Below are 15,550 nucleotides of genomic sequence, written 5' to 3' on the forward strand. Positions count from 1 at the left end.
ACAGCCCAAAACCCCTGTACCCACCCACTCAGCAGCAGTCTGGCCCGAATACCCTCAAGCTAGATCAATGGCCCCAACAGGGTGGAAATTAACTCCCAGAGATCACAGCTGAAAGACAGAAGTAATGTCTGTTTTCAACCCAGCAGATAATGATATCCAGTCGATTGTTTGTCTGCGTTCCTAGGTGTTGTGTCTACCTCAGACATGGGCATCAACTCACATACAGAATATTGATCACCAGTGGCCTGGTGCGTCCCTCTAATTGCTGTTTATTGATTATCACCAGACAGTAGTGCTCCCTGTCTGCTTGGCTGGTGCACCTTGCTCATCGATCCCACAGTGGGTCGTCAATTAGATACAAATGGCAACTTGCTTGGTTTAACTTATTAAGGCCAGATGATTAAATAGAGCAAAGCCATGGTTAAATCGTCACTCAGGGAGGCATGACTGAGCCTAGGCTGCCCTAACACTGCGCTCGGGTGACTTTCCCAGGTCCCGGCATGTGGGAAAACTGTGGGAATTCCTGCAGGATGCCATTCCGAAGTTTCAGGTCACCGAAGAGGGCACATTGGAGAGGTCCACATCAGCGTGCTCTGCAGGCGGCAGGCACTCACAGGCAGGCGAGTGTAAGAGCAAGTCACCCACTCTGAACAAGGAAAAACAAAAAGGTATGGGACATGTACATAATCCCACTCCATTTGTTTTGGAGCCATTTTCCAAAATATGTCAAGCAAATTCACACAACCAGGATGAGCAGGGGAAAAATAAGCAACTGTGCAAGGCAAGTGTCTTCTATTGCTGACCCAAAATGATATAATTCAACATTATATATAAACAGCACAAGAGGGAACATACTGAATCTATATGAGCACTAAAGAATCAGTATATAATCTCCAATCTTGAAAGCTCAGAAAGTATAGGTCATTTGAAGAGCTCAGATGAGCTCTTATCCTTGTCTTATCATACAATATCAGTCAGCATCGAAATGACTTACTAGAAAAAAATCAAGACTGGTCCCCAGACTGTAATACTTATTGATTTTGTGTAATGAAAAGTGCTTCTTCCTTAAAGGGATAATGAGCAGTGGTAACCAGGAAGAATATTCTAGGTGGGGCTGTTGTTGACATAATCAATCAATCAGTTTCAGCAACCATCCCAATACAACTTAACACAACTAGTGCTCTGTGAAATAACCAGTAATTATTTATTCGGCATTAAAATCAAAAGGCAAATAATAAATGACAATTATCATTAGTGCAGCTCTAATTTGCTCAGACTGAAGGTACAATGTGTATCATTAGACAAATCTGAATATTTTGTTAACTAAAGGAAAACATTTTTAAACAAATTGAAGGCTTGCATTTTAATGGTTGTCCTTATATATTCAACCTATAAATTAAGTATCAAAAGGAAAGCTTCAACTCAGACTTTACAACTGCCTAAACTTGTTAAGTTGTAAAGCGAGCTCATCTTAGCTCGGTTCGGTACATCTACCACTAAAATACCGTTAGCAAGCTAAACAAGTTATCTAGCTAACGATAGCGAAATCAATTAAATAGAGCAACCACTAAATTAGATCCACAACACACTGGTAGCGGATATATAACGCTAGCGAACTTAATAGTTAACTAAAACTGGAGCAAACCTAGGCTTCAATAGCTCAGCTAGTTCATTGGAACTATAAATGAAAAACTACCACAAAATACACAATACACAACTTGCCAGTCTTAGCAAGCTACTCATCACCGTGTAATTTTTCCACCAAAGTTCTCTTAAAAAGATTTTAGAGAGGATGTTATTGAATCTGGAGGCGACTTGAAATACCATGTGCAAAGTTACCGCGTTCATGACTATCAATGACATCAGAATTTCCTACTTTACCGGCTACGATAAACAAAGGCCCGTTAGGCATCAAATTCGGGTACGCTGATTGGCTGAATTTGTTTGTATGCGCGCATCTTGTGTAAGCGATGTTCAACAAACTGGCTACGCTGGTGCTGGTAGCGCTATTACCCCAGAAGAGAGGGAATGAACCAGAAAGCTAATTTCTCCCAGTATATTTTTTGTATCACACGCATTCATACTCAAATTAGTAGTTATTGATTATTTAAAAAAAAGAATAATAAAAAAACAAAACAAAAAGAAACACATTTCTACCAGGTGGGGCGAATAAATCTATTGGCCAGCTACCACTGATAATAATGAGACTTGGTTATTTAAAATCTTGCATAACCTCTGTAATGCCTGGTGTTAAATTATGATCATTAAAGTACACTATATAGAAACATTAACGGTTTAACGGTAGTCTACTAGCAGTCATCACCTTGACACAACCTTCTTCCAAGTCTTCTTCACAACCACCATGATGAGATGTCCTTCTAAGAAGAAGAACAAAAGAAAATCATCCCTTATAGACACATCAATCATGTATTTACCCATGAATCATGTTTCTGTCCCTCTAAAGGCCAGAGGCCAGACTAATCTCCCCAAGTAACGCCTGCCTGTGTGCTTTGCTCTTTTAGAAAAGAAGAAAAGCAAAGAGGGTGAGAGAGAAAGAATGGGCAACGAGGCCACCTCGACCCTGGCCAACGAATACGCCTTCACTCAGAGCAACAGTGCCGGCCAGCCCACAGACGACAGTGAGACAATTTGTGTGTGTGTGTGTGTGTGTGTGTGAAAGAGAGGTAAAGGCTGTTTATTTTATGTTTATTCCTGTCCTTTATATATATATATATATATATATATATATATATATATATATATATATATATATATATATATATATATGTGTGTGTGTGTGTGTGTGTGTGTGTGTGTGTGTGTGTGTGTGTGTGTGTGTGTGTATGTTACCTTACCTAGCATATTATTAACTAAAATGCAATCAGGATAAGTTTCATTTGCATGCTAAAATCCTTTATATAGTTTCTTATAAACAAGTACCAGTGATACCTGACTAACCTGAGGAAATAATCCAGTTATTAGAGAAAAGCAGGTCTGGCACAGAGGTCACACATGTACTGAATGCCAGCCTGCCTGCCGCCTAGCAACGGGGCACGACCCTGCATGGCACTCCCCTGGCACATTCATGCATTACAAAGTTCATGTGCTCAGGCCCCATCTAACAGCTAACCCCTTATCTGCTATGAAAGAGAGATAGACAGAGAGAAAGTGTGTGTGTGTGTCTGTGTGTATGTGTATGTGTGTGCACTCCAGAGTATGAACGGAGTCATTAGGCTGCTTTATCCTCAGGCGCACCTATGGTGTGCTGAGTGCATTGGAATTATGCATTGTGCCCGAAGAGCTACCTTTTTGTCACTCCGCAGTGCATGTGTGAACCATATTCTGGAAACACGTGCACGCACACATGCACACACACACACGCACACACACACACACACAAACCCACACCACAGACCTTGCTAAAAAATTGACAGTGATTTGAGGGAAAGTGCTTCACGTGTTCGTCAAAGTATTACCATGGATTCTTGATTTTCCTGCTGAGAGGCAGTCTGCAGTGCTGTATGGCTCTTTTGGGTCATTAACGTCTGTAAGTGAATAACTGAATTAGACCAGGATAAAACTGAAAGGCAATAAAAATCTCTCTGTCTCTGTTTGCCTCTCTCTTTCTCTCTCTCTCTCTCTCTCTCTCTCTCTCTCTCTCTCTCTCTCTCTCTCTCTCTCTCTCTCTCTCTCTCACACACACACACACACACACACACACACACACTTGATCTTTTTGTCTTTTGCTCTCACTTTCACTCCTACCATGTGGTTGATACTAATTAATCAGAGAAAGATTGTAACATGCTGTGACATATATAACTTGGCACCAAGCCCTAGATCCTCTGTGCTTCAAGCAATATCTCTCTGTCACTCTCCTACACCCCCCCCCCCCCCCCAAAAAAAAACACACACACAGCTCATTCTATTAATATTATGGGAACATTTACTGTGCGTTTTCCCTCAGAACGTGAGGAATAGGTAATCTCATTAACCTTGCTTGGGACCTGCTCCATATATCCAAGTCTTTAAGGACAATGTCTCTCTCTCTCTCTCTCTCTCTCTCTCTCTCTCTCTCTCTCTCTCTCTCTCTCTCTCTCTCTCTCTCTCTCTCTCTCTCTCTTACACCTTCTCTTTCTCAGTATATCCAGTGAAAGCTTGCCTGACATTCATAGCTGATAAAGGTCAAATACTGTTGACACAAATTCTTCCTCTCCCTCTCTCTTTCCTCTTCTGCTTTCTATTTGACTTTCTCTTGAATCTAAGTGTCTGCAAGATTGCACTGCTCTGTTCTCTTAGAATCGCTCTGTCATCATAGAGCTGCTTTATCTCTAATACTAGAGGCATGCTGTGTTCCCTCAGCTTACATATTTTATCGGCTCCCTGTGGTTGTGAAAAAGTGTGCGGGATCCATCTTGATTACTGTCCTCCATAACTGAGTATGGCTCAGAAATCTCTGCTTCCACCACACTATGTGTTGTGTTTGCCCAATTGTGCTTGGATAATGGCTTTCTAACTGGTCTCTTTCTCTTTCTTTCTTTTTCTCTCTCTCTCTCTCTCTCGCCTTCTCTCTGCCTCTCAAACACACTCCCTGGTCTAGGCAGTGAGTCTCCTCAGATGGTCGTGTGTGCCAGTTTCCAGCCGCTGCACCTGCAGGAGAAGAAGACCTCCATGCTGGGCCAGATGGTACTCCCAAAGATCCCTCCCATAATTCCATCCTTTGCTGTGAGATGTTCACCCGAAAACAGTATATAGCTCGCAGTATGCTTGCCTGACTCCAGAGATCCACGTGGTTGAGCGTTTCTCCTGCTCTGATGTGTCTGATTTGGCTCATGCACTAATTCTCCAAGCTTTCTCTTGGATTCTGTTGGATTCGTTGAAGCAGGAAAAATATGTGACCCGCATGATCCCCAAGGCCGGAGCAAAGCTTTTCACCCTGAAATCTATTGGTTTTACTTCGTCCAGTCTTGGACATAAATTCCACATGATTTGTTTGCTCTAACAGTGCCCACTGCATTTGTATGGTTGTAACAACTCTAAGGTCAGACATTAGTTGATTTAGATCTGGTGTACTCAGCAGTGTGTCTTTTTTACCTATTTTTTGCTACGCTTCAGTGAAAATTCTAATGGAAGTTCTAGTTTCCTGTCGTATGCAAAAACTACATATTCTGCAACTTGCTGGGACAGCATCTACTGACATTTCAGAAAATGGCTGATTCGTTGCTCACAGGGCCAGAGCTGCTAAATGAAAGAACTGCTCTGCTCCTAAGGTTTGGTGAGGTGAAGCCCACATTTCCAAAGCTCATTAATGTGGTAATATGCTGCAAGTTGTGAACTCCCCACTTGCTTCTCTCCATCCTTTCCTTCATCTTGTGCTCAGCTTGTGTGCTACTTTGGATCAGTTCTGGTTGTCTAATCCATTATTAAAAGGTGGCTGAATATGGGGGTTTGTGTATGTGTGTGTTTTCTCCAGGCAGACTCATCAGAGAGACTGCGGCAGTACGGGCTATCTCAGCTCTACAGTCACCCCGTGCTTCTGATGCGGACCAGAGCCTGCTCCCTGGTGGTGGGTCCCAAAACGCCCCCTGTATCGAGCTGGAAACTTGTCCGCCCCCGTAAAGAGAGGAACATCACTGATGAGCCCAAGGGTGAGCTCTAGGGCGTGTGTGTTTGTGTGTGATCCAACACACGCACACACGCACACACACACATACACACATACACACACACACACACACACACACACACACACACACATACACACACACACACACACACACGCACAGACACACACACACACACACACATGAACACAGACAGACACTTTCAAGTTTCATCAAGTCAATACTGGAGAGCTAGAAGGCCTGCTGCATATCCAGGTCCCAGTCTGTGATGGTTATTGTGTGTCATGTATTTGTATGTATATTCAGGTCTCAGGCTTTGATTGTCACCATATGTGGTATATCTGTGTGTATAATCCAGGTGACCAGTCTGTGTTTACTGCATGGTATATCTGTGTGTATAATACAGGTGACCAGTCTGTGTTTACTGCGTGGTATATCTGTGTGTATAATGTAGGTGACCAGTCTGTGTTTATTGTGTGGTATATCTGTGTGTATAATGTAGGTGACCAGTCTGTGTTTATTGTGTGGTATATCTGTCTCCTACAGAGACCCCACTTCAGAAGCCTGAGCAATACATACAGGTGGCCAGTCCCTTCCTCAACTTCAGACTCATAAGCATGTTTGCCCAGGTCCAGCTGTAAGCATTGTGTGTGTGAGTGTGTGTCTTTATGTCTATGTGTTTGCTGGGAATCTACAAAGCCCTGATGGTACTGTCATTACTGCTGGGTAGATGCTGTACGTGTCTTTGCTGGCTCTGTGGTTTGGTTATGTGTGAACTGCATGCTGAACAAGCAGGTGTTTGTGTGCGTGTGTGTGTGTGTGTGTGTGTTTAAGAGAGAGGATGTGTAGTGAGAGATGGATGGATGATATTAAGTACACTCTCAGTGTGTGTGTGTGTGTGTGTGGGAGGATGTAGTCGGAGAGCCAGACAGCCATCAAGCCTCAGTATTGATCTGTGTGTTCCTGCGCGGTGAGCATCCCCCCACATTCATGATGGAGTCAATACCCACATTCACATCCCAGCCTCTGAAGAGCCGCTTATTTTCTGCCTTTATTGTCCTGTGTGAGACGTCGGCTGCTGTTGTTTTCAGGCGGATCAAACACAGCATTTGTTTGTGTGTGGGGGTGTGTCTGTGTTTGTGCATGTTCTGAAATGCCTTTGTGTTGGTGTGCTTGAGTTATGTGTGTGTGTGTGTGTGTTGCCCTAGGGATCCTCATCTGGACAGGCACGGGAGGTGTGGGAGCAGATCCAATCTGGCTTCGTTTGACGAGGCATATGAGGGCGAGGATCCCAGTCCTGCCCCTCATGTGGCAAAGTGCAACCGCCTTAGTTCGCTGGACTCCGCTCACACCACTGAGGTACACTAAAAGACCCTCCCACCCTTGCTCCGCTTAGCATGGGTTCACTGGACACTGCTCCAAGTCTGCAGGATGCTGGTTTGAAGGCACCAGAGGAAGGCATAGTGGTGGTCTACCCCATGATTTAGCTCCATAGCTGGGAGCGATTGGATCCCACCTGCTTCAACCACTCCTGTGTCCAACTCCAATGTCAGTGCCCCTGTCTGCCCGAGTGAGTGAGCTCACTGGGCAAAGGGAGGAGAAGGTAAGTGGGGGAGGTGGACACGGGCTTGCTATTGCATTCTAAAAACAAAAAACAAAAGAAAGGGACAGCTCACAACCTCTGGGGTCTAAAAAGCAACACAATGAGCCTGTCAGTCATCTGGAGGGATGTCTCACTGGGGGTTCATAACAGGTCCAAGTGGGGAGTAGCCAAAGTGTGTGTGTGTATGTGTTTGTGTTTGTGTGTGTGTGTGCGTGTATGTGTGTGTGTGTGTGTGTGTGTGTGCTCACTTGTACTTGTCCACTGACCAACAGGGTAGACTAACATGGCAGTGGGGCAGGTAAGCTGTTCATCACATCCACTTTGCCATAGTGCAGTAAAGGGAATAAGGTATGCTCAGGCTCAGGCTAGCCTTTTTGTTACTTCTTGAATGTGTGAAATGAGGTATCACTCTCAAACTTTGCAGATGCTGTGTTAATGTGATACTTAGCACCTCAGCTTTCAAAGGACCTTCTCTTGTCTTCTCTTCTCTCCTCTTCTCTTCTCGTCTCTTCTCTGCTCTTCTCTTCTCTCTGCTTCTCTGCTCTTCTCTCCTCTTCTCTTCTCTTCTCTTCTCTTCTCTTCTCTTCTCTTCTCTTCTCTTCTCTGCTCTTCTCTTCTCTCTGCTTCTCTTCTCTTCTCTTCTCTTCTCTTCTCTTCTCTTCTCTTCTCTTCTCGTCTCTTCTCTTCTCTTCTCTTCTCTTCTCTTCTCTTCTCTTCTCCTCAGTTATTCACTTCCTACCTTTGAGTCACTGATTAGGTGTGGCATATATTGAAGCGCTAATGGTCCCCCACATCTAAATGGCACAGTCCTTGGGCTTTAAAAGTGCTGTGAAGTTGGGGCCAATTATACATGAAAAGGGGTCGGTGGAGTGTCCCAGAAACAATCTGTATCCATGGGGGCAGGAGGAACAATCTAGAAAAACTGTTGCCATGGTGTCACCCACTTACTTGAGTAGTCTTATGATTTGTTGGGGCGATGCAATGCCATTAAAGCTAAATGCTGACATGCTAATCAGGTGCTACGGCTAATCCCATCAACGTCTGAACATCCTCGAGTTGCTTGTGGCTCTTCTTCCTTTGTCCATGTGCCTGAGTGGATCGAGGCTCATGGCTCATGGTCACATGGCCTTCCTCATGTAAGCCATGTTGTGGGAAGCATTTTCGTCTCCTTTGTGATCGGCACTCCACCAATCAGTGTTGAAACCATTCACCAGTGAGTTTGCCCACAATCCCAGAAATAAGAGAGCCATTTTCCCCTAATCCCATGAGAGAGGACTAGCAAATTGGCAAATAGTACTATGCTTCTTCCTCTCTGGCCCAGGTTTATTATGCCATGAGTGTCGTCAATAAATTTGTCGTTGAAAAACTCTGCTTCTCCATGAGTCTGTCTCTGGATGCCTGTTTTCTTTTTGTCTGCATTTACTCTTCCTTCTGCCCCAGGTATCAGCAGAGGACAAGAAGAAGGATGAAAGTGCTCTTAATGGTAAGGTGTGCTCATGTACCCCACCCAGCCAGGCAGCCACCTGCACGGGTTCTTAGAGTACACCACCAGTTATCAGATGTGAGGTAGTTAGTAAGCAGCCTGCCCTCAAACAGTTTATTCATACTGCTACTGGAGTCATGATGCTCTGCCTATGCTTTTAATGTGCTCTCATTACATGTTGTTCTCATCGCGTGTAATGAAAATGAAATTCGTCGTATTAGTGAAAACAGAAAATGGACTGGCACACGCAGACTGAATTTGCAACTCTCGCCGCCTGTAAACAGAACCCTGTCATTTTGAAGTGGATATTTTGAAAGTCTGTTTCATCACTGTGGTGTGGGGCGCCTTGTAGCAGTTGGAATCTAAGTGACTGTCAATGAGTGTGAGGATGTGAAACGATTCACCACACTGCTTTCCTCCCCTCCCCCTAATCATTGTGAAGCCGTTAGCACCACAACGCTAATAGCTGCTTTAATTGGATAAGATGTCTGGTGGAGTGCTTTGCTATCACCATTCCACTTTTTCTATCTCTCTCTCTGTCTCTGTCTCTCTCTCTCTGTCTCTTTCTCTCTTTGCCTCTAGTACCTAGCCTTTTTCCTTTTTAATAGTATTTCACAAACAGACAGACACCCACACATGCAGGCACGCACGCACATGCACCACTATCGTCTCCATCTCGCCCGATCGTGACTCTGCACTCACCCCTCATCACGACAGGCCAATTACACGCTTTTCCTGGGGAGCTTGGTGGGTTGCTTAGTAACACCTGGAGTGAGCTAAATGAAGTGAGCTCCCGCGGTGACTTCACCAGAACGTCTATATTCCTGCTGGCTCTCTCCTTATCGGACATGACTCTTCAGGAATCCTATCGCTTCCTGTTGGGGTCCTGTCCTGCACATGGATTGAGTGTTGAGGCCTGCAATGGTGTGGCTGCTGGTTTGGTCCCGAAAGGGAGCCAGGGGAGCCAGCTATGTGCCAGTAGGTAAATTCGCTGAGCATTTGGATCAAGTGCATTTAGTACAAGCATATTCCAGGAGTACAGGCATTCATTTCTGTTCCCCTGTCCCTGGGAGTCAGGTTGAGAATATGTGGTAAAACCAAGGCTGCTCTTGGATCAGTGTTGGACAGCAGCTTCCACCAACACCTCACCCTTGACTGATTGTATGTGTAAGAGCATATCTTCTGGCTGCTGTTAGCACTACTGAAGACACATGGAGGAGGGACAAAAGTGTGGAAGTTTATGTTCCTGCCAGCTCACAATCCTATTGCAGTAGCCTGGAACACTCAGCTTCATTAGTCCTTCCCCTAAGACTCTCCAGCCCTGCCCCCAAGATTCACAAAACCTCTCAGGCAGGGGTAAATAAGGGCTACTGAGCCAGGGCTGCTGAACAAGCAGCTGAGCCCACATGATCCTGCGTCTTGCATAGCCCTGGTGTCACATGCCCGCTGCGGGCTGCCCCACAGTACCACGCCGGACACCTGACGGAGGCTCAAAAAGTAGGGCCCGTCACCATGGCACCACAGCTCTGGAACCCAAGAGTCATGTAGTTAAATGAAAATCCCCTGTACGTAGTAATATCCTTCCTCTCTTGCCAAATTCATTCTTACTGTGAATAAACAATATCTAGATGTAATGTAAATGTAACATTTTTTTTTTCCTTGGATGGTACCAGGTGCAAGCAAATATTGTTTGGGGATAAATACTTCACTTCTCACAGAGAGTTAGAAGAAAACCTAGAGCCCTGTAGTACTAGATTAATGTCCATGGAACCAGGAGTTCTCTGAATCTCCCTGGTTTCAGTTTTCTCCCCCTTTATGCTCAGCTTGTATTATTCTTCACTTTCCAGAACCTCTTGGAGCTGTTTACACCCACAGACATAAGATGGGCATTGATCTCTGTGGTTCTACCTGACACCTTTGTCTCTGTCAGATGCAGAGGCGGCAGAAACAGAAGCATCCTCAGTTCCCATCAAGGAGAAAGAAAAAGAAAGGGAGCAAGTGTGGACAGCTAAGGAGAGCAGCACCACCCCGCCCCAGGACATGGTAGCATCCACAAGAGCCATGCTTCAAGAAACGTGGGTCCACCTCCACGACTTCCCCCAGTGCTTCCAGTGAGAAACAGCCCACCCTTTTACCCTGTGACAGAAAATGATGAGGCAATGTGAGTTCATTCTCGCCAGATTCTGTCCAAGTGATGTTTTTTCTTGCATCTTCAAAGGACACTGCTGGTTTTCCACAAGCCCAACACCTACACTCACCACTCCCAAAAGTCACAATTCAAGGTGAAGTTTTGGTCACAGCAGTAATTGCAATCTTTGACTAAGTCCAGGTGTGATGAAAATGTAATAAGCCATACAAGCCCATACTTTTGAAGTAGGGAACACACCCTACAGAGCCATTTCTTTAATGTCTTTTTAGAACTTCGCTCACAAAAGGGCATTCTAAAGACACAGGATTCTGTCTGTGTTATTTTCTTTCAGGGGTTTAGATGGCAAATGCAGGAATGCTTGTTTTAATGGCTGTTCTTCCCCCATCAGAGCTCTATCACAGCTAGAATGTCTGCCACGGCTCTGACCAATATGACAGGCTCCACCAACTCCACACTCTCCACCAAGTTGCCAGGCTCTTGCGTAACGACGTCAGTGCAGGTACACACCGGACAATTGTGTACACGCGTGCAAAAGTGTTCACGGGTCCACACTTGTGCACACACGCTCACATCCAAGCGGCCGTGCCCACACGAGGGCAAGCATGCGCACGCTCACATAACTTGTTTGGCGGTTGTATATTGTTTATAATAATCCTTTTGTTTTGGATCACCTCTTCCTGTTGTGCCATGTATTGTCGATGAATGCCGTTTATAGTAATCCCCTGAGAACTTTATGGTTTGATTTAATCTTAGGTAATTACTGTGTGTGTGTGTGTGTGTGTGTGTGTGTGTGTGTGTGTGTGTGTGTGTGTGTGTGTGTGTGTGCGTGTGCGCGTGTGTGCATGTGTGTGCATTGTAGTCCCTAGAGACATATACAAATTCAGACCACATTAATATTTACTGTTGCTGTCCATTAGGTACAAAGAAGCTTATCTAACTCTCTTTCTCTCTCTCTCTCTCTCTCTCTCTCTCTCTCTCTCTCTCTCTCTCTCTCTCTCTCTCTCTCTCTCTCTCACTCACACACTCATGTACTCTTATTCTCTCTTTATTAGGGGCCAGATGAAAAGGCCTCTTACTTCCTGTTTGTGGATAACCTGTTACCTACAGAGATTCTCATCTGTTTCTCAGCACTGGTACACTGGGGAGACAGTGTGGATGAGAGTAAGGCAAATACAGACACACACACACATCAGACGTATGGGGATTTTTACAAGACACATTTATCTGTGTGCGTGTATGTGTGTATATGTGTGTGTGGGTGTGTATGTTTGGGTGTGTGTGCCCATGTCCTGTTGTGTATGTATGTGCGCACTGTGCAGTCAAGGGTTGTGTCTCCAGGACTGGAGTCCTGACAGCTGAACCTTTTTCCTGGAAGAGCATAATATTTCAGTTCCCACAGGTGAACATCCGGACCACTGCCTGCAAAGCAGCAATTCTGTCCTTGCTGCCAGGGTAAGACCACTCAAAATCATTACCGTAATCATAAAGAACCAAAGCCATAATAATAACCGTAAACCTTACTGCAACTATATAATTTGGCATAATCATAAATTTAAATAGGTGATAATCTTTAATCTTGCTAGCACAGTTTAAACATAGCAGGGTAATACAGAGCATAACCATGTCATTACTATAATCATAATCTTATCCATAACAGTGATCATTACTGAAACCATGTTTAATCCATATTAAACATCCTAAAAACCCTAAGACAAAAACTATAAGTATAAATTCACTTATAAATCTTATAAATTCACTTAACCAATGATTAATTTAAAATGAATGTGATGTAGCCTAATTTAGTTTACGTCTGTTCTAGAGTATTCAATAGTGCCTCATCCTCTTTTTTCATGTGTGTCTATGTATCATAACCATAGCTATAACAGCAATCTCATACCACATCTGTAATCCTGTCCACGACTCACTCCCTCTGATCTCTGCCTGTAAGGAGGCAGCTCGCCAGGCCACAGTGGTTTTTGGAACACCCTGGAACCATGAAGACCACATGTGAACATAGCGAACAGTGCATGAGCTTGCTGTAGGTTCTGTTCCCAATAATGTAGCCAGGCATCTCTGAGGAATCCCAGAGACAGTGAGAGGGTGATAGAGCGAGAGAGAGAGAGAGAGAGAGAGAGAGAGAGAGAGAGAGCGAGAGAGAGCGAGAGAGAGAGAGAGAGAGAGATGACCCAGTCTGCTATTTCTAGCTCTATAGTGACCTAAAAGCAGGGGGCCTACATACAGAGTGTGCATGCTGGGAACAGAGATTTATCAGGAGGTAATATAAGAGAGAGAGAGAGAAGGGATGAATGCCAGCCATCATGTTCACTAGAGCCACCCTTAGTGAAGACAGGGGGGAACATAAGAGTGCTCTTTTTAAATACTGCTGTTTTTGCAGATAGATCCTGTAGTCTCGACCCTGTCCTGACTCCATGACTGTTGTGTTTCCTGGGTTCTGCTTTAGCCCATTCTTCCACTAGTCTAGACCTTCTTTTGTCAACATTTCCCCACAATGTTTCTTCAGGAACCACTAAATACTTGCAGCAGTGAGAGAGGCTGCATGTGTGGCATGGGCAGTGGTAGCTCAGTGGTTAAGGTACTCAACTAGTGGCATGAATCCACATCGCAAAGAACGCTAGTTTGAGTAGGAAAGAGGTCAGCTAGGAGGGAGGAGTTTCAGTGGCCTTTCACTCAGTTATTGCGAAACTCCATCTCATATGCTACTACCATAGAGGAAAGACCAGGCCTAGCACTTTCACCCTGCAAAATAGTTCTGGACTCGTTATGAACCCAGATGTTTCACTACAGTAACTACAATCTACATTCATTTTAATTTTATAGTAGATTATAGTTTAAGTGAATCTTTTTTAGACTTAAATTTCACTAAATCTTTTAATTTACGTTTAATTCACATTGGTCTTTCTGAAAACAACTTCGACAAACACCTAATTTTCTGGAAGTTTGTATCATATACCATGGAGACACAGGATGCAGCGGAGATCTGTGTTTATTAAGGGCACTTCCAAGAGTCCACGTTGTAACAGTCCATGGTGCAAAAGTCAGAAGACACAGATATTAAACTGGAAAACGTAATGGGGAGAACCGAACTAATCCACAGGGATCTGAAAATGCTGAAGCAAAGGCTGACAGTGAGGTGATGAAGACAAGAGGTGTAGCTTCACGGGTAAATTAGCAAGAAACAATGCAAAGGTGAAAACAAACAAGGGCAGGGATAACCAGCCATAAGACAGGATGGAGACCACACACAACAGAAATAAAAGCACATGGCACTGGCACCATGGAATCCGTGAAGATTGTTCATTACCTTACAGGTTTTGATGATGCTCACATTGCATAGCCACAGAAGATGGCATTTTCTGTTGCTGTAATCTCTAATCATAAAGCTTATTTTCAAAGGGCATTAGTTATATGGGTAGCTGAGGAAGTAATGAGTAATTATGTTGGGTTAAGTGCACTGGGAATAAGTGCATTGCCTTTTCTTCATATTTGAAACGCAGCTTGTATCGTAGGTGGCAACCAGAGAAGCTTACGCTTTCTGTTTGTCATCCATTCTCATTTTCAAATGTGCATTTAATGGAAGCGCTGAAATGTTCCTAATCTTTGCACTCTTCAGAGAACCCTTGTGAGCTCAAGGTGTTTTCATGGCTAAATTGCACACTAATGGGACCCAAAACAAAGACTGAGGTCACCACTGCTAACTGACAGGCATGTCAAATGTGCTTTGCGCTTGTAAAAATTGCACAAAATCTAGCCATCTGCAGTCAGAGCTTGTTTTAGGGACATTTTCAGATATTCTGTTTTAAAAGGTTATTTAAATGTTGAGGTTTGGTTCTTATAATGAGTGGACCATAGCACAGCAATCCATGGCAGAGGTTCAGGTCATTAGGCAGATTTTAATAGTTGATAATATTGTAGTTCAATTTTAATGTGTATAATATGTAAAATAGTATCATTACATATTAAACACAAAAATTAGATAAGTGAATTTTAAACACTCTGTAATGGGACTCCTGGCCATTCCATGCTGACAAACAGTAGAGCCAGAGTGATAATGTGGACAATACATATGATATGCATGTCATAAGGTGAGGAGTCAAAAGAGTCATACACAGAATTGAGGGGATTTATAGTTTTTGGTTCACGTGTTCGGATAAGGTAATTTCACAAGCAGAATGAGTGAGGACAAAATCTTAGTTAATGGCTCTATATGTTTGGATATGTGTATATTTATTTTAATAATGAAATTTTGTATAACTGGAAAATGTTTTAAATGATAAGCCTTTATCTTGGACAATATGAGGGAAATATTAGGAACTTAATCATTTAAATACCTGTAAATGGTCTGGTCCAAGGGGTGAAGAGTATATATAAGTGGGGTATAGGCAAAGGTGTCTGGGGGTAGCCAGTAGATATGGGCTGATATACTGCTATAATTGGAATGCACGTTGAGCTACATTTATTTATTTTATTTTATTTTTCTCTTTGGCAGAATTCATTTTTTTTCTTTGGTAGTTTTCTTTGACATTTAATTTATTCATTGTCTGCTTATGGCATATTCTTCCTTGTCTCTATTACTTTTTCTCCAGTCTTTCTCTGTCTGATTGTCTTTCTGTCTCTGTTTCTATCTATCTATCTATCTATCTATCTATCTATCTATCTATCTATCTATCTAT

General features: G+C 43.6%; 1 protein-coding gene across 8 annotated transcripts in view; it reads left to right on the forward strand.

Moving 5' to 3' along the window:
- adgb (androglobin) overlaps window positions 1–15,550 on the forward strand; it is a 33,487-nt gene that overhangs the window by 6,250 nt on the left and 11,687 nt on the right. For 4 of the 8 annotated variants that reach the window (XM_081695616.1, XM_081695617.1, XM_081695621.1 and 1 more), the window contains exons 8-19: window positions 493–668; window positions 2,523–2,639; window positions 4,601–4,725; window positions 5,474–5,648; window positions 6,171–6,261; window positions 6,833–6,983; window positions 8,668–8,710; window positions 10,641–10,821; window positions 10,929–10,992; window positions 11,248–11,358; window positions 11,912–12,020; window positions 12,179–12,311. In XM_081695616.1, the coding sequence (XP_081551742.1) occupies window positions 493–668; window positions 2,523–2,639; window positions 4,601–4,725; window positions 5,474–5,648; window positions 6,171–6,261; window positions 6,833–6,983; window positions 8,668–8,710; window positions 10,641–10,821; window positions 10,929–10,992; window positions 11,248–11,358; window positions 11,912–12,020; window positions 12,179–12,311 (1,476 nt within the window). The remainder of the gene's footprint in view (window positions 1–492; window positions 669–2,522; window positions 2,640–4,600; window positions 4,726–5,473; window positions 5,649–6,170; window positions 6,262–6,832; window positions 6,984–8,667; window positions 8,711–10,640; window positions 10,822–10,928; window positions 10,993–11,247; window positions 11,359–11,911; window positions 12,021–12,178; window positions 12,312–15,550) is intronic. The other 4 variants (XM_081695619.1, XM_081695618.1, XM_035529339.2 and 1 more) reach the window with 4 other exon arrangements.

Source organism: Electrophorus electricus, chromosome 2 (genome assembly GCF_041902795.1).
Source record: "Electrophorus electricus isolate QZ-2024a chromosome 2, ASM4190279v1, whole genome shotgun sequence".
NCBI lineage: Eukaryota > Metazoa > Chordata > Actinopteri > Gymnotiformes > Gymnotidae > Electrophorus > Electrophorus electricus.